This window comes from Arabidopsis lyrata (assembly GCF_000004255.2).
Source record: "Arabidopsis lyrata subsp. lyrata unplaced genomic scaffold ARALYscaffold_5, whole genome shotgun sequence".
NCBI lineage: Eukaryota > Viridiplantae > Streptophyta > Magnoliopsida > Brassicales > Brassicaceae > Arabidopsis > Arabidopsis lyrata.
The window spans coordinates 10,127,776-10,142,591 of record NW_003302551.1 but is presented as its reverse complement, the minus strand read 5'-3'; the positions used below and the strand labels follow the sequence as shown (position 1 = coordinate 10,142,591).

At 39.4% G+C, this 14,816-nt stretch overlaps 2 protein-coding genes across 2 annotated transcripts; one reads left to right on the top strand and one right to left on the bottom strand.

The window, feature by feature from the left end:
• Positions 1–1,444: 1,444 nt before the first annotated feature.
• On the top strand, positions 1,445–3,359 carry LOC110228499. The gene is made up of 3 exons (XM_021026145.1): positions 1,445–2,265; positions 2,345–2,413; positions 3,331–3,359. Exons 1-3 carry the CDS (start codon positions 1,608–1,610, stop codon positions 3,357–3,359), a joined length of 756 nt encoding a protein of 251 aa, XP_020881804.1. The 5' UTR covers positions 1,445–1,607.
• A 5,446-nt stretch (positions 3,360–8,805) lies between these two features.
• Positions 8,806–9,062, bottom strand: LOC110228498. Its single transcript, XM_021026144.1, has 2 exons — positions 8,880–9,062; positions 8,806–8,814 (listed from the first exon to the last, which is right to left on the bottom strand). The coding sequence occupies exons 1-2, from the start codon at positions 9,060–9,062 to the stop codon at positions 8,806–8,808; spliced, it is 192 nt and encodes a 63-aa protein (XP_020881803.1).
• Between the last annotated feature and the right edge of the window lie 5,754 nt (positions 9,063–14,816).

Here is a 14,816-nt window from a genome sequence, read left to right as displayed (position 1 = left end):
AAGGTGGCTCTAGTAATGACGAATGCACTCGTCCTAACGACATAGCTGGTCCGCACTACAGATCCACCTGTACCCTTCAATCCCTAGAGCGATTAAAAGGGCTTTGCCAGATTCCCCCTGGAATCATAGCGGAAGCGCAGATAGCCGACCCTACGGAGTCCCCGGAAAATCATCGATACTTGGCGGCTCTTGAGATCGCTTTACCTCAGCTAACCCCCAATCTTCTCCGAACCATCCTCGGGATCATAACCGTTGCGGCGGAAGCAGACTACATTATTGGGGTCCCCGAGCTGAACGAACTTCTAAGCGTGAGAAGTTCGTCAAAGAAAACAGGGTACTTCTCGGCGTATCCGAATGCCAACAGGAACGTCATCTCGCACCTCCCAAACAAGGATGAAAACTGGCACCATCCTTGGTTCCTGATTAAAAAAACTCCTACTTCGATTGGAAATCTTTCCGATGTACTCCCATCGAAGTGGACTGCGAAGCCTGGTAGAAACTAGGTCGTATATTCCTTTCCTGGTTGTTTTATTTTTTACTGACCAAACTCGTTGTTTCACTTCGCAGTTGTCATCGCTTCGGCTCTTCCGACCGAAGAATTCGTCAAGTTCTTCAAAACAATCCTTAAAGGGGAAACCCTTTGGAATTCTTTCACCCTCGATCGGTTCGTTGAAGCCAATCGAAAACTCAGGATGAGTGCCCCCAATCAACTTTATCGTCTTCCGCCTCCTCCCTCAACTCAGGGAATGTCAGCTCGGGCCCTCACTGCCCAGCGTAAGAAACTCTCCAAGCCGATAGCAGAGGCTTGTGACGAAAACAAGGCGTTCCTTGCGGCCGCCATTGACAAAAAAGACTACAGCAGGACCCTGCTGGTTGATGACAACAGCACCGAGGGAGCCAGATCCGTCGCTGCTTTCAGATTAACTCCTCGTCGCGAACGTCGTGACGAACGTTCTCCTCGGAGGGACCGATCTCCTCGTCATGATTCTCCTCGTCCTCCCCGAGATGATTTTAGCAATGAACCACTTAAGAACTTGGTTCGCAGGAAGAGAGACAAGTCATCTCGTAATGATTCTTCTCCGCGAAGGGAGAAGTCAAGGGCCCGGACTGACCGTTCACCTCGATCATCCCCTCCCACTGAACCAATGGGTCCTCCTCGACCTGTTGATATGTCTTCCTCTTCCCAGCCTGACAGCGAGAAGACTGCCCAGAGTGCATCTCCTAAAAAGGGAGATTCTGAGTCTCGAGATGCTTCCTCGAAGTTAAAGCCTGTTCTTGTCCCCCAAGTCAAATCGCTTTCAGGTTTGGTGTTTTATATTTACTTAAAAGTTTTAGTCTTTGTTCAGATTCCAATTTCTACCACTCTTCTTTCTTCGCAGCTATGGAGAAAGAAGGCAGTGTTTTCCGATGCTTCAAGACCCGATCGGGTGCGATCTTGCCAGATTTTGACAAGTGGCGCCCTGCGATTCGTGAATGCTACTTGCTTCACGCTCATCATTCATCTCGGGTTAGTCCCGCTTTATTTTTCTGACTGTGCTGCCATTCTTCGAACTAATTGGCCATCCTGGTTTTATGCATCATGCCAGGCTAACGGCGAGCTTAACGACATGATCGAACACTACGAGGGGCTGGTCATTGACCGGGAAAAGGAGATTGTTACGTGGAAGAAAAAACTTTCTGCTCTTGAGACCGACCTTCACTCCTCTTCCAGCTCTAGGCAAGAACTGGAAGACCGAGTTGACAATCTCACATCCGAACTCGCAAAAGTGAAAGGCGAGTTGCAAGACCAATATGACCGGAATAATCAACTTCAGGATGAATTTACCGACGTTCAAGGTAGGCTCTGTGAATCCGAATCAACTGCTTACACCTTGCATAAACAACTTGCCGAACTTGATGCGAAGTACAAGGCGATAACCAAGCTGCGAGACTCCGAGTTGGCAAGGTCGGCTTCGAAGGCCATAAAAGAGGTCAAGGGATGCGGAATGGAGTTGATTCAAGGGGCTATCCGCTTCATTCAAACCGAGAAGGCTAGGTCAGATCTGGAATCAGACATCAAGGAGCACGAGAGCAACCTGATTCTGTTGGATCAAATCCATGATGAAGATTTCTCCGAAGTGAAAGAAAGGGCCGAACTATCGGCTAATCTATCTGAAAAGCGGAGTCGCTTGGCAGCTATTCCTACTTCGACCTTCAACCCCCATCATTTCGAGGAATTCTTCACAGAATCACCTCCTTTAAGTGAATCGGGTCTAGATTGGGCAGGTGATCTTTGGCTCCTGACACTTACCACCTTTTTCTTGCCTTATATTTTTTTTTAATCGACTGGAATTGTCTTTCCTAGGCTCAAGTGGGACGGATGATGTCGTCCCACCCGAAGTTCCTGCGGCACCGGAGGTCACCCCGGAGGATGGTTGTACCGTGGAGGGCGGACAGGGAGCTTCATCTGATCAAGCACCAGTCAAGGAGGCGAATGAAACTTTGACAGCCGAGCCGGAGTCCGAGGTGGCTGCCAATCCGTAGTGGCTGTGCCCACTTTAAACTGGGGATTGTCCCATTTAATTTAAAACTTAATTTCGAACTTGTTTTTGCCTAAGGAGGCTTTATAATTACCTTTTTAAACAAAATATTCGCCTGAGGAGGCTTTTAAACCTTTCTAGGTTATGATCCCAAGAGGGTTTGGTTAAAATTATGTGCGGGTTTGCAAAGTCCGCTTTTAACCTTTTGTGGCCTTGTGGTTATGCTTTCGAGATTTTTAGGCTGATCAGACCTTTCTCTTTAGAATGCGAGAACTGAGTTCGGCTTAAAGCGAGTTCCCCACTTCGGGTTTAGCCAACTCGGTAAATTTATTTGGCTTGGGCCTTAAAAACTTTTGTAGTTAATGCGACGGTTGCTTTTTCCCTTCTTATCTCTTGAAAGTAGGAAAAGCGGCTCGTCTTTAATGCAATAACTGTCTTTTCTCGATTTCCAAAAATGGTTTAAACCATTAGGGCACGCCACCATTATTGAATTTTCATTCCCAAGACAAACCCTAACCTTATTATAAATAGGAGTTTGTTCGCCTTTGATCTTTCCTCAAGAAAACTTCATAGTTCATTCGATAAACACCACATTAATGGAAAACGAAAACGTAGCCCCCGTTGATCCCGGCAGCCCACTCTTCTTGTCCGGTGATGGCTTTGATCCGGCCGGCGTTCTTTTCCCTCACGCCGTCTTTCACTTTCCTTCAAAGGAGAAGAAAGAGGCTTGCGACTTTATCGACAAGGTTAATATCCGTCGTCCTTGATTAAAAACTTTCTGTTTCATTTTATTCATTCATCTTTATGCTAGGTCGCCGACAAACACCGTCGCCTGTGTGAGGAGAGGCAGCGGCTGGGTCTCAAAAGGCAGACACTCGAGGCTCGCATCACTCGGGTGGAGAGGAAGATAAGGGCTCTGGAAAGTGATCCCTTTCAATGGGAATGGCGGAACTTCGATTCTGTTGCTGAGATCCCGAAGATGCTTCGGATGTATCTCCGTGCTAAAGGAGTTCCGGGTCCTGTGAATGCCCCGGTCTATACTGTTCCATTTGATAGCGAGGAAGAAGACGAGGAGGAGGCCAGCACCGGTCGGAAACGCGTTCGGGATCGTCCCGAAGTGGATGCCAAGAACAAGGCGTCCACTTCGAAAGTTAAACCGGCGATGAAGGAGCCTGTTCCTGAGCCTCTTCCTTAAATGTTCCCTAACTCTACTCCCCTCTTTTTTTTTTTTTTTTTTTGAACTCGTAATGGGCTTGCGACTTCCCTTTTTTTATTTATGGAAACATTGGCAATTTTCCTTATTCTTCAAAATATTCTCGGAGATTTATCTTTTAATGCAGGATCGGTTTAAGAGCGTAAATCTCTCCGCGAATCACTCCATTCCTAGGATAAAATCCGCGGTTTACTAGGGACATGACATTCCTATAAATTATAGTCTCAATTCCCTTTACTCCTCATTGCTCTTTTACATTTTAGCAGGTATGGAGTTCAACCTTCGATGTTCAGAATCTATGCCCGACTTCTTCAGGATCGGAATGATAAATGAAGATGTTCCAAATGAGCCAAATAGGCAGCCTCTTCCACCTCGCGGCTTCTTCAAATCTCAGATCCGAGCTCCATGCGCTTTGATCAGGGATCTCCCAATCAGGGACCAAGGAACAGCGATGGCATTCATTGAGGCACTTGCGTACGGTATCAAGAGATCTTCACATCCTTGGCTCTCACCCCGGAGAGTGGATCGAGCTTGGAATCTCTGACTTTGCTCGAATTCCGGACTGCATGATGCCAATCCTCGACCTTGTTGTTTAAATAAACGTTTTATTTCCAATCTCTTGTATGTTCGCATAGCCGAACCTTTATTTGTTTCACTTGTTCGCACAGTCGAACCTTTTCCTTTAATAAAGAAATAAAACAAATTTTTATTAATAGCTGAACTCGTTTCCGAGCTGCCTACGTACCCATTTCGGGATCAAGCCACACCGTAGTTCATGTACATAAAAAACGCATGTAGCTTAAACATAAAACTTCTTTAGGTTAATCACATTCCAAGGTCGCTTGACTGGCCTGTCTTCTAAGTCTTTCAGCCTATAGACACCGTTTCGAACCACTTCGGTAACAATGTAAGGTCCTTCCTAATTAATACCGAGTTTACCGGCGCCTTCTTCTTTTTTATTGTCAAAGCCGCGCCTTAACACATAATCTCCCACGAAGAACGGCCTACTTTTGACTTTAGAGTTGTAATATCGGGCTGCTGCCTGCTGGTAATTCTGAATCCGAATCAAAGCTTGATCACGCCTTCCATTTATGGTATCTAGTGAATCATTAAGCATTGCTGAATTTTCTTCCTCATTTAATGGTGCTTCTGTTCGGCGAAGTCCGGGCACGTTGAGTTCAGCTGGTACTACTGCCTCCATGCCATAAACCAAAGAGAATGGAGTTTCTCCGGTAGGTCGCCTAGGGGTTGTGCGATATGCCCATAGGACGGGTTGGAGTTCTTCATACCATCCTCCCTTTAGATGATTCAAACGTTTCTTGAGATTGCTCAGTATCGTCTTGTTCGCGGCTTCAGCTTGACCGTTTCCTTGCGGATATCGTGGAGTAGAGTAACTGACTTTGATTCCCCATTCCGCACAAAAGGCATCAAACTCTTGTGAAATGAATTGTGGCCCGTTATCAGTGACTATTTCGTACGAAACTCCATGTCGACATATAATATTCTTCCAAATGAAAGTCTTCACCGCCGAATCCTTGATGCCAACATATGCCTCAGCTTTAATCCACTTTGAAAAGTATTCCGTCAAGACCAAAAGGTATTGTACACCTCGAGTTGATCTGTGCAATGGTCCAATGATGTCCATTGACCACCTCATAAACGGGTATGGGGCGGAGATGGAAGAGAATAACTCCGAAGGTTGATGGATCAATGGTGCATGGAGTTGGCAGCGCTTACATCTTTGGGCGAATTTAACACAATCCGTGATCATAGTGGGCTAATAGTATCCCATTCTTTTAACTTTAAAAGCCATAGCTCTTCCTGATGAATGACTCCCACATAATCCTTCATGCACTTCGCTCATGACGATTTTGACTTCGGGCCCAAAAATGCATAATAGGTAAGGGTCACTGACACCTTGTCTATATAATGCATCATTTGATAGACAAAATTTCGCGCTAACGATTTTCATTTTCCTGGCATGCCACTTATTCTTTGGGAGCTCGCCTGTCATGATGTAGTGCTTTATTGGCTCCCTCCAGTCAGCCCCCCAGTCTTTAGCCGGAATTTGGTCAACCTTGTGAAATACTCGTGGTTCTGGTTCGGGATGTTCGTTTGGTTCAAGAACATCCTCCTCGATTAATGGCTCGGTTTCTAATACTGTTTCTGGAATCACATCTTCTGCTAAGACAACGGGTTCCTTATTAGATGTGTTTGATCCCTTTGATTTCCTCCGTTTGACGGGTGGCAATTCGACCTCCGGTTCGTCACGGTCACGTGCCGCTGCTCGAGATCTTGTAACGACGAGTGTTTCTTTATTATCTTGAATTCTTCGTTCCGAAATGCATTCTACTGGGATAACTCTTTTCAAGTCAGGATCTGATGTTGATGCTAACGCGGCAAGTGCGTCCGCGGTTGTATTCTCTCCCTGGGGTATGCGAATTAATTCGAATTTCGAGAAATTTTTAGATAGATCCTTCACCACTTCGAGGTATGCTTCCATTCTTGAGTCCTTGGCCTCGTAGTCTCCATTAAACTGGTTAACTACTAATTGCGAATCACAATAAGCGACTATTTCCTTAGCTCCAACTCCTTGTGCCAATCGAAGTCCGGCAATTAGGGCTTCGTATTCTGCCTCATTATTGGAAGCATTAAATAACAACCGGAATGATTGTTCTAGTATTTCTGACGTTGGAGATTCCAACTTGATTCCCACTCCGGATCCTTGTTTTGATGAAGATCCATCTACATGTAATTTCCAAGTTTGGTTCTCCGGTTGTTCTATCGTTCCAGATATTGGTAGCTCGGTCAGGAAATCTGCTAAAACCTGAGCTTTCATAGTGATCCGGCTTTTGAATTCTATGTCGTACTCAATTCCACCGCCCATTTCGCCAGACGTCCGGACTGACTTGGACTATGAAGTATTGTTCGGAGTGGCTGGTTGGTTAATACTTTGACCAGATGGGATTGAAAATACGGGCGCAGCTTCCGAGCCGAAGTCACCACCGCGAGTGCAAGTTTTTCCATCATTGTATATCTGGTTTCCGGGTCCGTCATTGATTTACTTATATAGTAAATCGGCTTCTGCTCCCCGCGGTTTTCCCGGACCAGGACTCCACTAACCGCATGGTTTGAAACTGACACGTATAGATAAAGCTTTTCGTCCACTTCTGGTTTGGATAATATAGGCGGGGTAGTTAAGTATGCCTTAAGCTGCCCAAAAGCTTCTTCACACTTCTCATCCCAAAGGAATCCTTTGTTTCCTTTTAGAATTTGGTAGAAAGGTAATGACTTATCTGTTGATCTCGAGATAAAACGATTCAAAGCCGCAATCCGTCCAGTCAACCGTTGTACTTCCTTGAAGTTTCTTGGAGATGGCATGTTTAAAAAGGCGTTAATTTGATTTGGATTGGCCTCAATCCATCTTTCTGTCACTATATAGCCAAGAAATTCTCTGGACGGGACTCCGAATGTGCACTTTGCCGGGTTCAGCTTCATTTGATATTTATTGAGAATATCGAAACATTCCTCTAAATGCTTAACGTGATCCTCTTTCTTTAACGATTTAACCAACATATCATCAATGTAGACTTCCATTGTCTTTCCGAGATGATTGTGGAACATTTTGTTAACCAACCGTTGATAAGTTGCTCCTGCATTTTTCAAACCAAAAGGCATTACTTTGTAACAATAAATACCTCTATCCGTGACAAATGACGTTTTCTCTTGGTCTTCGGGGTTCATCAGTATTTGGTTATAACCCGAAAAAGCATCCATGAAAGTTAACAGCTCATTGCCAGCGGTGGATTCTACAAGTCGATCTATATGCGGGAGTGGGAAACTGTCTTTGGGACATGCTTTATTGAGGTCTGTGAAGTCGTTGCAAACCCTATCTTTTCCATTCTTCTTTTTGACAACGACAGTGTTTGCTACCCATTCCGGATATTGCACTTCCCATATGGATCCTATCTTTAAGAGTTTGTCCACTTCGTCATTTACTATTCTTGCTCGTTCTACTCCGAGCTTTCTTCTTTTTTGTTTTACCGGCTTGAAGCTTGGATCCACGTTTAGTTCATGACAAATTATGCTTGGATCTATGCCGGGCATATCCGCCGCTGACCATGCAAATGATGTTATGTTTTTTCTCAAGAGTTCGATCAAAGCTTCTTTTATTTGGCTAGTCAAAGTTGCCCCAATTCGAATTTTCCGGTCCGGTTTGTCTTCTTCCAACACCACTTCGATTACTACATCATCTTTTTTCTGCCCGCTAGGAAATTTTGGTCTTAGTCCCTCTTTTGCGGGCTTCGTTAATTGCTATTGAATCTTCATACGGTGGCTAGCTAGATAACACGTCCGTGAAGCTTCTTGATCTCCCCGAATTGTTTCCACTCCACTTAATGTTGGAAATTTGATACACTGATGATATGTAGAGGGGACTGCTTTCATTTGATAAATCCAGGGAGTCCCGAGGATGATGTTGTAAGCCGCGGGCTTATCGAAGACAACAAAATCCACGATCTTTGACACCCGTTTGGCAAGGATTGGTAGCTTGATTGTTCCGAGGGACATGGCTGATTCACTTGTGAATGCCACTAACGGAGATGGAGGCCCTATTATGTCTGCCCGACTAATTCTCATTCTTTCTAAAGTACTTAAAAAGATTAGATCGACCGAACTGCCCGTATCGATAAGAATCTTTGATACTTCGAAGTTGGCAACGTCCAGGGTAATGACTAATGCATCATCATGAGGTTTCTCGAGGTGCCGCATTTCTTCTTCGTCAAATGATATTGATGCACCTTGAAAATCGACTTCTTCACTCAAACTTGCTTTGAGTAAGACATTTCGCCTATGTTTTTTGATGGAACTATCGAATCTTGGCAAAATTTAGAACCTCCTAGAATCACATTGATCTTACCCTTCAAACTCCTTGGCTCTTCCTCATTGGATAACTTTGGTCTTTTAGAATTTTGATCTTTGGAGTTATCCTTTGATTTGTGGTTTTCCTTTACGAAATCTTTTATATCGAATTTGGAAAGATCTCCACTGGCCCAAAGCTCCGCGAGATGCCTCTTAAGGACACTACAATCCTTGGTTAAATGTCCGGTTACGCTATGAATATCGCAATATAAACTTTCATCACGGACCCAAGTGTTTGACCTTCCTTTTCCTTGGAATTGCTTTCCGACGATACCGTTGAAGGGTTGAGACCCAAATTTTCTTGGTCCTTTACTTTCCCTAGACTCGAACTTCTTGATAGGGACGGTGGTTGCCGGCTTCTCTTGTTTATTTCTTTTGGCGAAATTTTCTTTTTCGTCCTCTACTTCCATCCAGTTGTTTGCGCGGAAGAGTGCATCCTGAATTGTGTCCGGTTTATGAAGTATTAAATCTTCTTTAAACCTTGAATTATGTCGCAATCCTTTCCGTAGGGCAGATAAAGCTGATTGTTGTGAGATTCTTGGGAGCTTTGACAGCACTCCTTTGAACTTGGTGATGAAAACTCGAAGTGATTCATTTGATCCTTGTGATAGGTTCCAAAGATCGGCGTCCGAAACGCTTTTATCCATAAGGATGGAATATTGCTTTAAGAAAACAGCTGATAGCTTGTCGAAATTGCTGATCGAACCCGGCTCTAATTGGGTGAACCACATTAGAGCTTGGCCGCATAGATTTTCCGAAAAGAGCTTGCAGTAACCCGCGTCCTCATCAGCTTCATCCAATTCGACTCTTCCGGCAGCGATCAGGAAAGCTGCGAGATAGCTCTTTGGATCCTCCAATCCGCTGTAAGGGTCCAACTTGAGCTTCCGGGAATCTTTGATTCTCAAACTTGCAATTCGCGAGATGAAAGGTGTTCGCCTAGCTTCTTCAATGACTAGATTGATGTCTGGCTCCGAACTCGTAGCCTGATGGAACTTTGACTTCATTTTTTTTAGTTCCTGGCTAACCTTCCTCATAGTCTCGAACTGGTCGAGGTTTTCCTGCTCGTATTGATCTGCAAGTTGAACTTCATCTTCGAGCTGTGTTTCTCCCTCCAATGGCTGAACTACATTATTAGTAGCACCAGGAGTTGTTTGTCCGCTGGTTTCATTTCGCGCAACGGAACTCGGCGAGTTGAGTATCCTTCTTCGGATTCCCACAGGGTTTCCTGCACTTAAAGAGCGAACACGAGTTTGTATAGTACTGACGTTTTGACTAAGGGATACCTGGGATGTTTGTAACGTGTCGACGGCCTTTTCCACATTCGAGAACTTCTGCGACATTTCCGACATGGTCTGTTGCATGGCTTTGAGGGTTTCGGCCAATGATAAATCAGCGGTGTCTCCGTCGGACATTGTTGCTTATCTCGGAAATGTAGTAAAGAAAAATATGACCACTCAAGAACTCTTTTTCCCCACAGACGGCGCCAAAATGTGGATGTCGGATTCACACACTCAAGTATTTTTATTTAAGTAGGAAAGATTACTCTTGAGGGACAAAAATAAATATGCAAAAAACTTATGAATTGCTACAAAAATTGCTATAGTATTTCTTACTCGAGAGGAAGATCCCCTTTACATGGCCATTGGCCTTTATATTTATACATAGAAAAATGACATTTAAATGGCTAATTAAGTACAATTATTCTCTCTTAAATGCGTCCGTTTTGATCTTTGATTTTAATGCTTAACGTTCGAATTTGAATTGATCCTGATCTTCATGGGCTTCGCCTTTTGGCCCAAGTGTCCATGGACCGATTTGACCATGACTTCGTCTCCGGACTGGTGTCGAGGTGCAGTCACTTCGGATTCTCCTTATGGTGATAACCACTTCGACTGTTCTTTTGACTTGCGGGTCTAACGGGCTTTATCCCTTATGGGCCGTTAACCTAACTACGTGGCAATCTTTGGTTGGTCCCGAACCTCTGGTGCGGGATCCGACACCAACAGTTATCTACTCTTATACCGAATTTATTTTAAACAATCCAATTCAGAATTTAATCCAAGATGTTTACTACAAGATGATAAAGGAGAAACAACAATACTAGCTATGCATAGTAAAGATACTCCTTCATCTACATATGCACCTAAACAATTAAAATGGAACAAAATTACTATTCCAGATCAATGGAAAATAGATATTACACAACCTCCAAAAAATTTTGAACAAAGAGATATTTCAAAAATATTTGAACAGAATGATGGAAAAATATTATTAAAATTTGGATCTTTTAGAGAACCTATTCCACCGAGAATTAGTTCATATTATTCAAATAGTTCAATATATAGAACTCCTGCAAGAGCTTCCTTTTCCGAATATTATCCTGGTCAAACTAGTAAAAAAAAAGATTCGGAAAATATAAATGAGAATGAACCAATTAAATTTAAAGCACCAATAGCAGAACCTGAACCTAATATATATCCAACGTCCCCTACACAATCTGATTTTCAATCAATAAATGTTATTATAAAAGATTTTGAAATAAACAAAGAATACATCAAAGAAGATTTTTACTCACTAAAAAATAAAGAAAAAAGAGAATGGTATTTCAAAACTTTTAATAAACAACAAACAATAGATTATAGAACAAAATGGTATGATTTTATGCTAGAAAAAGAAATAGATATTCCATTTTTCATATGGTTTGAAGACTATTCAACAAATAATAAAATAAATTATCCATTTAAAGAAATTAATGTAAATTCTTCACTAAGCCAAACATGGGAACAATTAGATGGTAAAAAAACTAATTCCATACATCCACCATTAACCGATTTAAAAATACAAACAAGTAATAGACAAATTATAGCGGTTCCATTCAAGACAGGAGCTAACGAAAATGATAATGATACTGTAACCAAAAAAGAGATAAAAAATATTTATCAACAAAATAATTTTCAAAGTCAAATACTACATACGATAGCTAAACAAATTGATAATATAGATAATAAATTGGATACAATTAACGAAGAAAATTCAATACCAAAACCGTTTTGTTCGGTATCAACACCTATGTTTAAACCATTTAAAAGAGAAATAAAATTTGCAGACAATGAAATATTAAAATCAATCTCTACCAGATTAGACAATATAGATAAAGGGAGAAATGCTATTAACAATATAGACGAAGCTGACGATAGTCAATCTTCGGAAATTGAAGAACAAGAAATAAACAGAATAAAAAACCGAAATATCAAAAGTAATAAACCATATTACTCAAGGCACTCACCACCAGATATTCTATTTGAAGAACATTATAAATACAATGCAAGTATGTATACTGGAGATGGTCTATATGAATGGAATATAGATGGTAAATCAGAATACGAAATAATGAGCCTATTACAAAAAATGGGTATGGCTGCTCTAGCCTACAAAGCTAGGGGAAAAACTGATAGACAAACTTGCATTATGCTACTAGCTGGTTTTACTGACGCATTAAAATTTTGGTGGGATAACTTATAACCCCGATAATTCCTGGGAAGAAATAGAAAAAGGAAATGCCGTAGAAGTTTTAATCCATACAATAACTATGCATTTCATTGGTAATCCAGAAGAAGAATTAGAAAGCAAAAAATTAATATTAACCAATTTAAGATGTCCAACATTAAGTGATTTTAAATGGTATAAAGACATTTTTATTACAAACATATTTCAAAGAAATGATTGTAATCAAGCATTTTGGAAAGAAAGATTTGTCTCTGGACTACCATCTTTCTTCTCTGAAAGAGTATTTAACAAATTAAGAGAATATTCAGGAGGACAACCAATCCCCTGGGATACAATAACTTACGGTCAATTATTTGCATTTACTAAAAAACAAGGGTTAGCAATATGTCAAGAACAACGTGATAAAAAACGCAATGATAAATTCAAATTTAAAATTTCAATGGGATCGTTTTGTGAACAATACGGTTTCCCTCAACTTAATCCACCATCTAGAGAAAAAAGAATTAAGCATAGACAAAGAAATAAGCAATTCTATAGAAATAGAAATTATAATAAACCAATGAATAAATTTTACTCTAAAAATAGAAATTACTCAAAAAACAAAATTTATTCAAAAAATAAAAAATACTTTAAAAATACTAAAAATGAAATAATATGCTGGAATTGGAAAAGACCTGGACATAGATCCCCGGATTGTAAAATGAAGAAAAAAATAAATGAAATATTTCATGATCAGCCCGATATCCAGGATAAACTAGCCAAATTATTATTAACCTCCGAATCAGAAAAAACAGAAGAAACCGATAGCAATAATACAATAAATGATATTGAAGATTTAAGTGATTCTTCTTCAGAATCACAAGAATCATCAAATCATACTTATAACGGAATATGCAATTGTAAATTAATTAATGTAATAACAAAAGATAGTGATAAACAATTCTTACTAGATATAATAGATAAAATAGACGACCCAGAAATTAAAAAGCAATATCTGATAAAATTAAAAGACATAATAACTAGAGAAAACGGATTCGATACTCAAGAATCATTTAGTTTAAACAAAATACTATGAAAAAACTACTGAAAAACTAAGTGGAGCCAATGGCACTAACTTAAAAGTACAATACAAATTACCCTGTGCAAAAGTTTGTAATGAAGGATACTGTTTTACAAATCAATTTATATTAGTAAAGAATTTATCCCAAGAAATAATTTTAGGAACTCCCTTCTTTACACAAATTTATCCTTTTAAAGTATCCGAATTAGGGGTAACAACTAAAGTAGTAGGCACTAAGCTACTATTTAAATGAAGATTGTCAATATAAAACCGATAACATAACCAAAAACCGTACTTTTTATGAGTACATTCTAGTAGACTCTAAGTCTGCTGAGATTACTCATTATCCAAACAAATCTGAACCTACTCAAATAGCCTACTCTACTTCCAAAATACTACGTATCCAATCCCCACACGACTATGGTGATATCCTATACTAATATTTGGGAAGTACATCCTAAGGATCACAACATTGATTTTGTAAGAAATTACAATATATGCCATTAGAGAATTCTAATCATAATCATTTTATTCCATGTCACTAATATATATTAACGGGTCAAATAGGTTTAAAAATATTAAAGAGATTTTGTTTATATATAATCCGAATTTATAAAAAAATGTTATATAATTCGAATTGTAAAAAAAAATATTATTTTGAATTATAGTAATCATATATTAACGTTCTAAGTTATTAATAAATTATTCGAAAATGTTATTGAAAATGTTATATACTAATCCATTATTTAAAAATGTTATTGAAAATGATATATCATTGAAATTTTTTTATATAAATCGAATTTATAAAGAAAATGTTATTTTGAATTATAGTAATCATATAGTTCGGAAATGCTATTAAAAATGTTATATACTAATCCATTATTCGAAAATGTTATTGAAAATTGAAAATGTTATTGAAAATTAAAAATGATATATCATTGAAAAAATGTTATATAATTCGAATTTATAAAGAAAATGTTATTATTCATGGATAGAGTTAAGCAAAAGGTATTATCTATATATACATTTTTGGTGAAGTCAAATATTCAATTTTAAATACTATTAAAAATAATATCGAGAATATCTAGCAAATGGAAAGTATTAAAACAATAAAATCGTGACCAAATCTAAATTAGCATTAATTTAGAAATTTTTTGACCCAAAAATGATTAATTCGGATCTTTAATTATTTTATACTTTCCTAAAAAAAATCTTAACGTAATTAATTGTTTGATGTGATAAGGAAATAATCATATTTATTCTCAGTTAACTATAACAAGGAATTAATTTATGGCATATTCTCCACATATGGTATATACCTAAACCAAATCATTTATAAATTTTTTCAAATCTCTTTTGTTATATAACGATTTCCTAATCTTCCCTTAAATATTACTATCATTCATTGTGAATGAGCTAAAAATCACTTTTCGTTATAATATCTTTGATTTTCAACTTCCTCTGCAAGATATTCTCAAACCACCTCAAAAATAAACCTAGATGCCTACTTACTCTATAAATACCAAACTTTAATCCGAATAGTAGACTCATCAAACATATATTCTTTTAACCTATTCCAATTATTATTTGTTATAGG